Below are 14,316 nucleotides of genomic sequence, written 5' to 3' on the forward strand. Positions count from 1 at the left end.
TCCATGTTTTTAACATCGAGATCAGTGACACCTCCTTGATTGTCCATGGCGTCATCTCTGATTTTTTGTACCATCCTTCAAAGTCTGTCCCAGCCGTCGGTGCTCTCTCAGCTCTGATTTTGCGAAAAACGTCCCATTCGACTACCTTAAACTTTTTCGTCCTAAAGCGGGTGATCGCGAAGAATACGTCGATGACGTAGTGGTCATTTCCGAGGTCTAGAGCCGTGTTGACCCACTTGACCCACCTATATTCTTCACAAAAGTGAAGTCCGTGGTGGTATCCCAGCATGTGGAGCTACCTCTCCTAGTGGGGAAATCCTTGTCAGTGATAAGCGTCAAGTCGGCTTCTGTCGCAGTCTGCCATAGCTCACGTCCCTTGGGGGTATCATACATTTATCCCCCCCTGCTGTGTGGGGCGTTGAAATTCCCGACAATGACAAGGGGGTAACTACTGGCCAAGCTCACAGCCCTTTTGAGGAGATAGTTTGCTCTCGCCCTGCGATAACTGGGACTGCAGTATACGTTGAGAATAAAAAGGCTATTTCTTCGAAGGCTCTTCTTGGCTGAGTTCATTATGATTTCAGACATTACGTACTCAATGCCATCGGCAACTGCACCGTGGTCACGCGATAGGTAATTGTACCTTTTGCTGATAAGAGTGGCAACTCCACTACCTCCTGAACGTGATGACGCTACCAGGTAACCTTTGAGTTTAATCGGGGTGCCAGACGCAACTTCATGAACAGCTATGATTTGGGGCTTAACATTGAGAGTTCTTATATTGCTGTAGAATGGGCTTTTTGTGAGTAACCCCGCCACAGTTCCATTGCCAGATTTTGAAGTTTTCGCCCACACTATTCATGTTTTGCTTGAAAGAATGGTTGAGCAGCTATTGCGGCCTTGAGGATCGCGCCCTAAGTCGGGGGCGCTAGTACAATGCGTTGTGCTGGGACCTGTAAAGGAGTCGAACCAGGGTATCTCATCGCATCGACCTATTCTAACTTGCTTATGCGTTCACTCAGTGATCCTGATCCCATCTTGGTGTGAGCCACGGCTTCTCGAATTTTCGCTAAGGTAGCCTGCATGTTGACGAAAGAATTCTTGAGTTCCGACAGTAAGTTTACCGCCTCTTCTTCTTGTGTGTTCTCAACCACTTGGCACTTGGTTCCTCTAGACCTGTGAAGTGCCTCAGGCGTATCCATGGCGACTGAAGCTGAGGCGGGCTGCGCCGAAGGGGGCGAAGACGCGAGCTTTCTAATCTCCGCCATCTCCTCAGCTAGCCTGCTCATTTCTTGCTTAAGCTGTGCGTTTTCTTTCCTCAGCTGCTCGTTAGCTCGTCGCATCTCGTCGGGCTCACTCGTGTGGGGAGAACCAGAATTCAATTCGTCGCCTCTAGAAGACTCACTTCTTCCTCGGGCCTTGTCAGCCCAGGAGAGCGTCGGCGTCTTGCTGTTAGAGGTGGTGGGCATGCGTGAGCGGGACCTGGTCGGCCCCGACGAAACGTGTCCCTGCCTTGAGGTGGAGCGAGGCTGAGAAGAGGAACTTCCTCGGGCACGTTCTGTCGACCTGGAGCGCGAACCAAGACATCTCCAGGAGGCACCACGGCACCTGAACCCGGAGTGGCCTCCCGACCGTCCCTGGAAGCGGGGGTGCCCTCTGCGCTGAGCATCCGTGGTGGGTGACGAAGACTGGAACTCATCAATAGTGTCGAGGTGGCGTTACGGGGACGGTGACGCAGCACCCGCCATTCTGGCACGCTCACTACGACGACGGCGCACAATGTACGGGATCTTAAAAATTTTAGCGCAGTGTTTGCCAGCCGTGATATACTGGCCACCACAGAGTTTGCACTTGGGAGTACACACATGTTGCTTGTTGGTGCTTACGGCACCAAAGCCTCACCAAATCGTGTCAGCGGGAGTGGGGCACACGTCAGCGCGATGACCAAGATGGCCGCACGCATAACATACGTCGATTTGCTTGTGGTAGAGTGAGCACTGCATCAGCACCGGTCCATACCTGACAAAGTTCGGAACACGATACCCATCAAAAGCGATGATGACCGTGCCAGTTTGGGCTACTCTCTTGGCTGCTAAGGCAAGTGGATTATTTGTGTTGATTATCTTCGCATCGATGACGTCAGGACCGTCTTGAAGCGGGACGTTGCGAATCACCCCTTTGCAAGTGGAGTGTAGGGCAGTCTCATGCGCACTTAGCTCATGCACCTTGCCCGAAATGAGTATTTGCTGCATCCGAACGTATCGGCCTGCATGTTTGCGCTTTCGAGTACTGGCAACTATAATATTTTGCTGCAGATTCAGGCATAGAGTATCCTGGCACAAATCTTCCTGGCTTATGCCAACGGCAACTAGTACTGCGTGCACCACCGCAGCTGCGCCGATTTTCGAGATATTGAGTCCACCTCTCGGCCAGATCACAACCTTGATGTCATCTTGAAGAAAGGAGGGCATCTTTCCCGCCCGTATTACTTCGAACTTCAGTGCAGCGCCACTCGATTTACCGCGGCGTGCGCCTGGCTGCGACGATGGCGCGATAGAGTCAGCAGTGCGTGTATCGGCGCTAGCTCTTCTGGCCCCAGTGGACTGCCAACCTTTATCTTAAGTGAACTCTTCTTCTGAAATATCCTCTCCGTGCACTTCATACTTTATCATCAGCAAATAATTTCGCGCACCGGGCCTCCGAAGGGCCGGCCGCAGGTGAGAACAAGCCCAGCAAAAGCGCGGTCTCCCAAGCCATTCGTTAGGGTTGAAGAAGGCACCGCTTCACAGGAAAAGAAATGGTCCCTCACTTGACGAAAAATCACTCACTGTGGTCGAATAAGGTTTCGGAGGGATCCTGATGACTTCTCGGAACCGATGCGAGCAACAGTTCATGAACACTTGAAGAAAAAAAACTCTAGAGACGCAGATTTATTTGCACGTCTACAGGAGCCGTACGAACGCAGCCTCCCATTCCGCGTCCACCCGAATTTGACCATACAATACCATTGCGAAAAACTTATTCGGCAATTTTCTTTTGCAGCATTCGCCAAAGTACGAGATAACGTCACTTTGACGAGTCGTTCAGCCCCGGGTGCGGCTGCTTCGTTGCACTTGTGGCCGCTTGGTAGAACTTCAGCGATACCAGTGAGATATGAATAATGCTGCAGAGACAGTGTGTAGGTAGCCTAAGTGCTCAAACAATTTGGCCCTGCCGCGGTGGTCTAGTAGCTAAGGTATCGGGCTGCTAACGCACAGGTTGCAGGATCGAATCCCGGCTGTGGCAGCTGCATTTTCGTTGGAGGTTGAAAGGCTGTAAGCCCGTGTGCTCAGACATGATGCACGTTGAAGAACCCCAGGTGGCCGAAATTTCTGCAGCCCTCTGCTACGGCGTCTCTCATAATCATATGGTGGTTTGGGGACGTTAAACCTGACGCATCAATCAATGATCATTCATATTTTGTTTTCATAATAAAAGCAGGTACTATAGTTACCAAAAACGATGCTTGGTTAGCTAATTTCAGCGAAATTAGAAAACTTAGGACACATGCAAATTCACCCAGCCCTCCCTACGAAAACAGTCAAGTAATTCTTTGTGTTTCTGCATGTGAGGAGGACTCAACAACCACAGTGAAAAATAATTTGACAATTTTAAACAGTAGCATTTCAAGCTGACTCCAGTACAGTTCTACTTGCTATGAAGCTGGCAATAGCGACCGTTGGTAGTAAACATCTAATTGTAACACAAAAATGCATCTCTTGTGGCTCTAAAATATTATCTTGGGCTCATTTTCTCTATGATTTAGGATACCACGTTATACAAATTATTTTCAATTACAATAAATGAAAATCTTAGAAAGAGCCCCCATTCCGCTCGACTTACCTAGGAGGGGCTCCCCACCTCGGTGCAGTGGCTAAAGTACTCGGCTGAGGACCTGCAGGTCACGGAATTGAAGCCCGGCAGCGGCGGCTGCATTTTAGACGGAGGCGAAAACACTGTAGGTGTGCATGTTAAGATTTGGGTGCACGTTAAAGAACCCCAAGTAGTCGATATTTTTGGAGCCTTTCACTATGGCATCTTTCATATTCTTATGGTGGTTTTGAAGCGTTAAACCACATGTACAAATCAATATAGAAGAAAAATATGTATGGAATGTCTGGAGAATTTCTTTAGCAACGCTCACCTGTCCGAAGCAGGTTTTCGTTTCAGTGAGCGCATTTCAATTTCGGAAGTTCCCCATACCCAAACATGAGATGTTTACTTCATAAGAGGTTTTATTTGTCTACTTTCGGGCATTCACTTGGGTATCCGCAGTAGGTTGGGTTTTGGCAAACTCCATAAAAATAACTCAATGTCGAATTTTCCACGTGTTGTATATAATCATACTTCGCCCAAAGAGAACACAGTAGTGGTTCTGTAAAAAACAGTTAGACCAATATACATGTGCCACGCAGAGTTGCATACCTAAAAATTGTATTACAGTCTTTTAACATCAAGATTGTTTACGTGTGTGTTATTCAGGCATATCCACTCTTAAATTGCGAGTCCAGGTTAATCTTCTGCTATGAGTAATGCGTAAAGATATAGATCTTTGAAAACACGAGAAGAGTCGTCATCACTCGGAATGTGCAAGGAAATCTATTCGTGTTTCTAGTTTTCTGGTTCGCATACGACTTTTCATACTGAAGTATTGCTCTATGCAACAAACACTGAAAATCCAGTTATCACATGCCCGAGTGATATGATGCTTGCACACTTTACTCTGTAGGCACATAGAAAAACCTATGTAAAGAGCGGACACTCCAATCGGGGCCTTGTGGTCGAGCTACATCGCTGAAATAAGCCGAAGTGCGAGTTCCAGTAGCCATTACATTGTTTCAGTCATAGACGCCGTAAACGTGAAATCTTCCAACAAGCTGGATAGGTGGCACCATCTAGCGGGGCAATAGTGTACCAGGTAATCACAAAATTGTAATTGCAAAAACATCGTGCAGTGTACGTCGGCTGAAAAAACTGCGCAGTGGCGTTGTTACAAATAAGTTACTTTTTTACCCATTTTCATTCCGAAAACATTACACGTAAGCCAACGTTTTCATGACTGTTGTTGCACGAAGCGCCACAAGATATCAACACCGTCGTTGCAGTAGCCTTGTATTTTTCATCCTTTTGTACATACGAGAATACTGTACTCGATAAACGAACGTCTCGTGATTTCGCCACAATGGTGGTTCAATTATATGTGTGTTAAATGCAGTTTATATGCAGTTAGCGTCACCATTTATGGTTTCTTAAAACGTAAAGGTATACGCGTTTTCGTAGTACGTAAAACGTTTACACATGAGGAGCTAGAACGTTGAAGAACATCCGTTCCCGTATGAAGGTAAACGCAAAGCGGTATCCTGTAATACGTTAACATAAATAAGTATACGTATAAGCTAAAACTACCTACTATTTTTCAAGGAGATTGTGAGTTGTCCCACTGATTTCTTAGTTGAAGATATTCGCAACGTTGTCTAATCTAGACAGCGACCAAATAGTGTCTAGAACACCTACAAGTACGTGGGAGTTTCTTGACAATAACAATAAAAGGGGGGTGTCGAAATTATGACCGTACAAACTGTTCTGTTATTGCTGCCGTCAGACTCTCGCTTTTAATCTAAGTATATTCTTTAAATATCTATTGAAATTGATATCCGAGAGTGTTTTACATACATACACGTATAAAAAGAAGCTTGCTCCGAACTGAAAAAGGTTGCTTTACCTTTACTAAGTAGGAGGACTGCACTTTCCGCAGTTTGCTGTGTGTTGAAAAATTCTTTACCTGAACAAAACTGAATGAATCAGTAAAAATATTTGAAGAACGAGTATTTGGCAATCCTTCCCAAAAAGTCCATTAATTTTTATTAGGCCAGGGTTGAAAAATTTGGCTATTTAGCGCCGATTCGGTTACTTTCTTGACCTGGTGGTGGCAGAAAACTGTCTTGGCTACTTGACTCCCTTATGATCCCTTTTCGCGCCATCAGTTTGAGCAAGGTCATCAATATCTGGTGATGTCGCTGCAGCTCATGTTCAGATATATGGTGGCGAAACCTTGCAGTCAAAGCGCGCGTAGAACTTTGGAAATCGAGCTGTGTATTTTTATTATGCAAATAAAAATAATAAAAAGAATTGCGTAGTGGCGTATAAAGGAGTAACATCTAATGCTGGCCATCATTAAATAAAGAATTCAATGTTTCGGCTCAAGGCCGAAGCAATGCGAACGACAACACAACACGTAATGACTAAAATATTTAAGAACCATAAAGAAGGCTCTCTTCTGTCACTGTTTTTGTGCAGTGTTCAATTTTTTTCCCTTTCTTGGACTGTTACGCTGACGTCCATTTCTTCCTTGGTGTGCCAACATGACGTCCTATGAAGACTCCGAGGGCTCGGTGCCTTACAGGCACGAGGTTCGTTTTTCGAAGGCTTGGCTAGTGCATGATCACTACAATGGTTGGTAGCCCTTTCCATGAGCCGTAAGCTTGTCCAAGTGTGTCGATTCTAATGAGTGATACTACAGAATACTGTGAAAAGCCTAGAGGCTTACAGGCGTGACAAATCATCATAAAGCCGGCACGTTTGCTCATTCTTAACTGAGAAACGGCTTCAACGAGCTTATCAGCAATGAATGACGATGAATCTGTGAGCAAGAAATTTTGCTCATAAGATTATCGTTTTGACAGTAAAATATCAACTTATAACATAAATGTTTAAAAAGACATGGGCGAAGATGAACCATCTCAGTCATCTTTTGTCTAATAGTTGAAGGTGCTCATTTTGGGAAAGTGAGGCCCAATTCAGCGTAAGCAGAAATAGCTTCCTCTGTTAAAGAAACAGCGTAGTCATTCAGAATGACCATAGATATGGAAGCTTCAGTATCGATGTTGTTTTCTTAGCTTCAGCAAAGCGTCTTCTGATGCAATCGAACGTAGGAGGCTTGGAAGTTAATCCTTTCATGCCAGAGTCATACACTCAGAACGTTGGGAAAGTAATGCATGCGCCTCTGCAGTATTCAGACGAACAACTCCTGGAGTACTTGAGAGATGCAGGGGTTATATGGGTGCGGCGGCCAATAATATTTGGTCGTGAGGAAAACGGAGCAGTACCGTCGGGTCCACTTCACACAGTGATTCTGACTTTCCAAAATGACCGCCCGATTCCAGGAAGAATCTACTTAGGATTCACCAGTCACCCAGTGGAGTAATATTTTGGTCTAGCACTTCGGTCTAACATAAGTGCCGTCTAATCAGGCACATGACGAAAAGTTGCCGTAACACACGCTGGTGCAAGATCTGTTCAGATCACCACCATAAGGAGTGTAAGCCAGTTCTTGAGCCTAAATGTGCAAATGTGTAGGTAATCAAGCTACCCGCAAAGTAAAACCATTGCGAAAACGCACCGGCATGAGCTTATCCACGCAATAAATTTATGCCCCAAAGAATCCTTTCCAAACTCTGATATTTTTCATCCTGTACGTTATCTACCTAAGCGCGCACCACAACAACAGCCAAGAAACACACCAAGAGAACCGCGAAGAGCACACCCGAGAGACGACTCACGACAAGTGAATTCAAGTACACAAACCTGCGCGTCGAAGCTGCGAACGCCCGTGCGACCTCAGACGCGCAGTATCAGGATTGAGAGTGCCAGTGTTCACCCATGCTACACCTAAACATCACGTCATTCTCAGAAAGCCTCAGAAACAAAACCATGCAATGGTGACCGTGCCTCTGCATCAGTCATTCAATCGATTCTATCAATGCTTTTCGCAGCACTTAAAGCAAGCCTGTCTGCTCTTCTGGAAGCAAACAACCTACCTGCTGATCTGGAAGCACTATTTCGTCAATAATTTGGGTTGGACCTGCGATAGGTAACATATAAGTAGGCGCTTTAAAATATCTCTGTATTGTAGTGGAATGCCAGCAGTCTTCGAAGTAAGTGTGCAGACTTCCGCGATTGTCTTTTAAAATATATCTTTCTAATACTTACCATCCAAGAGACAGGAATGACAATTTCCCCCTACGTTATGTATAAGTCCTCTAATCGAAGTGGTCCTAGCAGAGAACAAGTGTGTGTCAGACAAGACCTACATTTTGACCAAGTTCACTTAAATGATTTGAACTTTCCGAATTTGCAGCTTGTAAAGTATCCTTTGATGAGCAGTACATAACAGTGATTAATATTTACCTCAACCTTCAAGCGGTATTTCGGTGGAAGAGCTAACAAATATCTTCAATATTTCTAATTGTTAGAGATTTGTATGTGGAGATTTTTAGGCGCACAACATAATTTGCGCTAGTGATCGATTTCATGCGCGCGAGGATGTCGTAGAGTGCGCCGCAGACAAATAGAATCTGACTATTTTAAATTATGGCTCCCCAACTTTTTTCCGTGGGTATAATTGCTCGAGTTGCATAGTTTTTACCATGTGTTCCCAAAATCTAGTGAAGGCAGTGGGATGGAAAATCGATCTGGAAACACATCGGAGGTATCATTTCCTCACTCTTACAAATCACTCCTACTTTCGTAATGACGACATCAGGCGCTACACCGAACTGACGAAATGGAAAGCATTTCAGTACCACCTAACCAACCATATTTGTGAACTTGCGACAGTTCAAAGCTTTACAGAGTTTGTGAAGGATAATCTGAATAAGTGTATAAAAATTCCAGATTCTAAAGACTAGGCTGCCGTTAATTGAGATGAACATCTAAGTGCCATCAGACGACCTTCCAAAAGGGCATATCAACGCCGTGGCAGTTTAGAAGCATACAACAATGCACAGAAAATGGACAGTGCAATGCGCAGACGCTTAGAAAATTTAAGTAAACGACGCTCGCATGACTTCATGGTATGTTCTCTCCCCACACACCTGTTAATTCTTTTGCGAAGGCTGGTGGACCACCAGAGGATGAAGCGCCAGCAAGCGCAAGAGAGAAAACGGCATCCTCTAAGATACAGAAATTCTATTTAACAATATAACTGCATAAGTAACTAACTTGATGGTCCTGCCACCTGCTCCTTGGCAGCACCTCCTTTGTGGGCGAGTGCCAGCAAAGCAAAAGGCATATTATGGATGATTATCATCATCATCATCATCATGATCATCATTAGCAGGGTAAAACTGGCTTCATAATTGTGAAATAGAGCCTCTTTCAACTACATCGAAAGATTTGAGTGCTTCTAAGACTGCTTCACGTCATATCTCCCCAAAATTTTGGTGCCGATCGACCTGGGATAGACCGAGCGACGGCTACGAGTGCCCTGGAAGACAAAAAGATCAAGGCGAAGCGGACATTGTGACGAGCCCTGAACAGCCAGATAATCAGTCAGGCAAATGCCTATTTCGCAATGAATCCGCGACGCGTGAGTAGCTTGGCTCCATTTACGAGAGGCTGAAAACGAACAACGATGAGCCGAAGATGATCAACTCAAAATTGGAAAGTCTCATCTCAGACGAGGACTTCGAAACCGAGCACAATACGATTCTGGAATACGAGGACAGTGTGACGCGTATTCTGCCCGAGCTACTCAGCAGGCATGCACGCAGTTCGAGTACACAAGCAGGAGATGTATTGGTGACGGCGACCCATACGATCGCTACACAATCTGACAGAATGGAAACCAAGTTTTCAAAGCTGACGACTGCGCCCTTCTCTGGGGATGTTCGTAAATAGACGGAGTTCTGGGAGCAGTTTGCCCAGCTTGTTCATAACTACGCCACCCTGACAACGACGAAGAATTTCCATTATTTGCGGCAGTTTTCGAAAGGTGACGCTGCTTCAATAGTGGCCAATCTTAGAGCAGCACACTTAGAGCATTGTCCCGAGACGTTGTGGTCCCTTATCACCGTACCTGTGCTGCACAAGGGGCTACGTACCATGCTGCTGATCCTTCGGGGCTTAACACTCTGCTGACCTTCCTCTCAATCAAACAAGAAAGCATCGTAAACAGTGACTATAAGGATAGCAGCAGGCGAGAACGTGGTGAACGACAATCTTCGAGTGAGCCAGGCCGAAGTGACAGCTGGGACTACCCGACTTCATCTGTTCTGCTGACAAAATCTTTTGGAGAACTCGAAGGTGAAAGAAATATTTGTGTGTTTTGCACACCGAGGCAGCACTCCACGGAAGCCTACCAACATGTCCTTGACACAGAAGAAACAAGTGCTGATCAACGATAAACATTGTTTTGCATGAACAACGAATGTCCACAAGACGCGCGACTGCAAACGAAGAGTCTTTTGCTTGAAGTGAAAAGGCCGACATGCCTTCAGCATGTGTGGTCCACGGAAGATTACATGAACCCCCCACCAAGCCCTGACCATTAACCATGTGAGCAAACTGAATGAACACGCAAATAAAATAAGTGCAAAGACGTCGGAACTAAGGAAGTCATCTGCAGTTGATGATCGAGAAGAGGCAAGCTCTCCTGCTATACTACTGAAAACGAAGCCTCTGAAGATGATTCGACTGCACTTATTATCACATCTGCAATTTCAGAAGAGACTTACACGAAGACTGCATTTCATGATAACCGCAAGCGGCTCATACACGAGAAAGACGCTGCAACATATCAATATAATACCTGTGTCACACGGTCGCGCAAAAAGTCTTTTAAGTAAGCGGTCTTTTACGAAGTTGAAAGACTTTTAACAAAGAGGTGTTTGCGGCGCAGACACACGGCAGCAACGATCTCCTTTTAGTGTTTTCGTTCGAAGACGCTAGCGAAAGCGTGGCGCTAGCAGTTAAAAGAGAAGCAATGAAAATTAAACGATGTATCACGATGTACAAATTAAAGACTTGTTGCACTGCTCGTTTCTTCAAATAAATTTAAGAATAAGAGATGAAGAAACACCATTGTGAATGTTTTTTGCACTAGATAAGGAAGCATTCCCATAACTAGCGACGTGCACAAGTCCGTCTGGCACCACTGTGCTTTTATTTACCGTATTTGTTTTTCGCTGCTATCGACTGCTCTCGACACGTTATGGGCGACCGTACGGGAAAAAAAGCGAGGATCGCAAGCCTCACGGCCTGCCTTCTCGCTCTGGAAAGCGACGCAGACGCTGCAAAAGCCGCCAAGGAGAGGATAAATCAGCGCAAGACCGAGCGTCACCACTTGATATTGCCGACGCGTTGTAGCTGCTTACGAGAGTAGAAAAGGAAATAACCATTAAAAGAGTTCATTACACCTTCTGCAGAATATGAAATTTGTTTTTACAAAGAGTTTTGATGACAGAAAAATAAGCATTCGCTCTTTTTTTCCCACCACTCAAAAATTGCTGGCGCCCACTGGTTTCGAGGCTACTCATTCGGGGCCGTAAAAGAGATCGACGAACGCCGTTTACGAAAAAGACCGCTTCTGAAAATGAGTTCGCTCTGTGCCGTGTGTCTACTGTCAGGAACTCCTTTTCGGAAAAAGACCGCTTACTTAAAAGACTTTTAAGTGCCCGTGTGACAGGGGTATAAGGTTGATAGGAACAAGGAGCAGACAGCATCGCCGGAAACCAAGATGATTGAGTTGCGTTTATTGTTGCGTGAAGCGAGAACAAAACGCGAACGGGAACAGAGCGATTATGCGACCAAGATAACAAATTTTCAATTTCTGTTTTCGGAGGAGCAATGCCATCGCGAAAAATACGAATGTAAACTTGAAGAAGCCTTGCAGTAAGCTTCTTGGCGAGACTTGGTGATACAGTACAAGTCACAAGCACATCACTTTATTCAGCTATTTTACGAGGGGCGAATGCTGCTGACTGCAGTAAAAAGAGAGGCTACGGCATGCAACCCCTTTGGTGCGAAAGATTCAACAGACGATGGCTGAGGAGATGCACCAGACTGAAATTGGGGAAGGAAGCAAGCAGCCAGGACATTTGGAGAGATCCTTATATCAGGAGATGACCGCATGTGAAAAAGACTGCCTAATTAGAAACTCCACCTACCAGAATCACTCGAGAAAGTAGGGGCCATTGAGCCATTGCGCATTCAAGACCAAACTGCTATGTATAAGCTGCGTGGGTATTTCTTACAGCTCGCCGAAGAAGACACATGCTTATACTTCGAGCATCGGTGAGCAAGCGACCGAATACTCTCACCAGAGCGGCAATTCTGACAAAAAGACCTTGCGGGACACTTTAGGAAAAAGGCGCCTGCATTTGAAGTGGCAAAGCAACAGACTGATAGGCCCATTGACACGATCGCCAACAGCAGTGAGCTGCCGGCAAAAGAGTTCTTTGATCTGCATAATGAGTGGAAAGAGAAGATTCACAAAACCAAGTATCAGTTTGAAGAGTAAACAATTCATGATGACACGAGAAACCAGCATCAACATTGCGGAATCTCTGAGAGAACATCCAGCTGGCGACGTCTGTTTTTTCACTGCGAGACTACTAAAGGTGCTTTTGTAACAAGGCCTGTCCGGAAGTGGTAGCACCTAGAACTGCGCAACCAGCTTCACTGCATGGCCAGGAATGATAAGTTTATTGCAATGGCGGGCGGACCACCAAAGGATAATGATGAAGCGCCAGCAAGCACGTAAGAAGAAATGGGGTCTTTCAAGATTAGCAGGCTCAATCTGGCATCATACTTCTAAAAGAAAGCCTCTTTTTCCTACATAGACGGATTCGAGTGCTTTAAAACTGTCATATCTGGCATACGCCTCTTTCGATAATCGGCTTGTAATTCGAATATTTAGGGGCCCTGTATCGCAGAGCTTCCTACTTTGTGGCCTTTTCGTAGCCTTGAACAAACGGGAAGTTGTGGTTGCACATGAATTTCGCCAACTTATCAGTAGGCCCAGTTCATCTTAACGTTCCTTACTGTATAATTCTGTTGGGTTAGCCAGCCAGCAAATTAGTGCTTTCTATTGGGCCCAGCGGTCTCAACTAGACCCTGTATTTTCACGTTAGTAAGCTGCAATGTGCTATAGTATCATGTCGTCAAAAATCGTTCTCTGCACCGGACAGCATTACGTACAATATGCCAAGGACCTTGGGCCAGCACTCACAGCCATTTTCTTAGATATTTACAACAATCCATTGACACGAGCAATCGTACCCAAGTTTTGGAAGCTCGCTCACATTCTGATCTTAAAACGAGCTAAGACGCCCTTGAGCCTTGAATCATTCCACACAATCAGCCTGACCAGTCATTTATGTAAGGCAATGGGGAGAAAATGATTGACGCGTGACTTCAGTGGTGATGTAGCAGAACAGATTTCTTGTACAACTACTTAACAGGTTTAAGAAAGCAGAAATGCACAATTGATGCAATACTAGACATAAAAACGTATATGAAGCATGCACACGCCGGTGGTAGTTTGACGATTGCAGTGTTCTTAGACATCGAAAGGGCATTCGACACAACCAGTCACACTAATGTTCGGTTAAATATGTCGGAACTCGGACTGTCCGGCAGGTCTTTAAGGGTGCTGAACATGGCGTCAGACAGGGTGTGCCACAAGGAAGCGTACTCCGCCCTTTTTGAAGTATGGCTGATTTAGCAAAACGACTGCCTCCTTGGTTGAAACACTCTTTACATGCAGTATATGCGCACACGTAGGCATGTGGGACCGATGTTTAGTAAATTTAAATTGCATTTCAAGACAGTATACGTATTTTTAACCACTTCTTATAAGAAATAGCAATGATTCTGTTGCACGCTAGAACAGCTGTATTGCTGTTTATCTGTAGGAAGTTCAAATTTTCAATCTCCATTTAGAAAGAAAACCACTAATGATTGTTACACAGCATCGCTTTCTCGGAGAAATACTGCATCGGCAGCTATTATTGGCAGCACACACACAAAAAAAACTCGAAAACGAGGTCAATATGCTGGTGAATAAACTCTGCCGAATTCCTGGGACACCGCGGGGCAGATCTGTATCATCCATGCTCGCTGTTCACAATGCTTCAACACGAAAAAATTGCATATTCTGCAGCAATATTACATGGCCTTTCTCGAACTTCAGAGCAGCGACTTCAAATACTGTTAGCTAGGAGACTGTGTGTCTCCCTAGGTGTTCTACGAGCGACTTCCAGTAGCACTGCCATAGCAAAGACTCGACAACCACCCTTTTCAGTCAGGAGAACAACCGAAGTATGCTGTCTTTTTTCTGCTTGCAGACGAAACACAAAAACACCCATTAGCACTGCAAATTTCGCTACAGAATAAAAGAAATGGTAATGAAAAAATACAAAACAATCTACATATATTAACAAAGAATTATTTTCATCACTCCGAAGTTGACTATTCTTCCCTGGCTGCTCACAGTAC

General features: G+C 45.2%; 1 protein-coding gene across 10 annotated transcripts in view; it reads right to left on the reverse strand.

Annotated features, from left to right (window-relative positions):
- Window positions 1–4,256: 4,256 nt before the first annotated feature.
- The window catches only part of LOC119179860 (japanin-like-RA2), a 162,797-nt gene continuing 152,737 nt past the window's right edge, over window positions 4,257–14,316 (reverse strand). For 9 of the 10 annotated variants that reach the window (XR_012884937.1, XM_075869293.1, XM_075869294.1 and 6 more), the window contains one exon: window positions 4,257–4,414. Coding sequence is in view for 8 of the 10 variants with exons in the window: in XM_075869293.1 (XP_075725408.1) it covers window positions 4,275–4,414 (140 nt within the window). In the remaining 2 variants the exon portion in view is untranslated. The remainder of the gene's footprint in view (window positions 4,415–14,316) is intronic. The other variant, XR_012884938.1, reaches the window with a different exon arrangement.

Source organism: Rhipicephalus microplus, chromosome 7 (assembly GCF_043290135.1).
Source record: "Rhipicephalus microplus isolate Deutch F79 chromosome 7, USDA_Rmic, whole genome shotgun sequence".
Taxonomy (NCBI): Eukaryota; Metazoa; Arthropoda; class Arachnida; order Ixodida; family Ixodidae; genus Rhipicephalus; species Rhipicephalus microplus.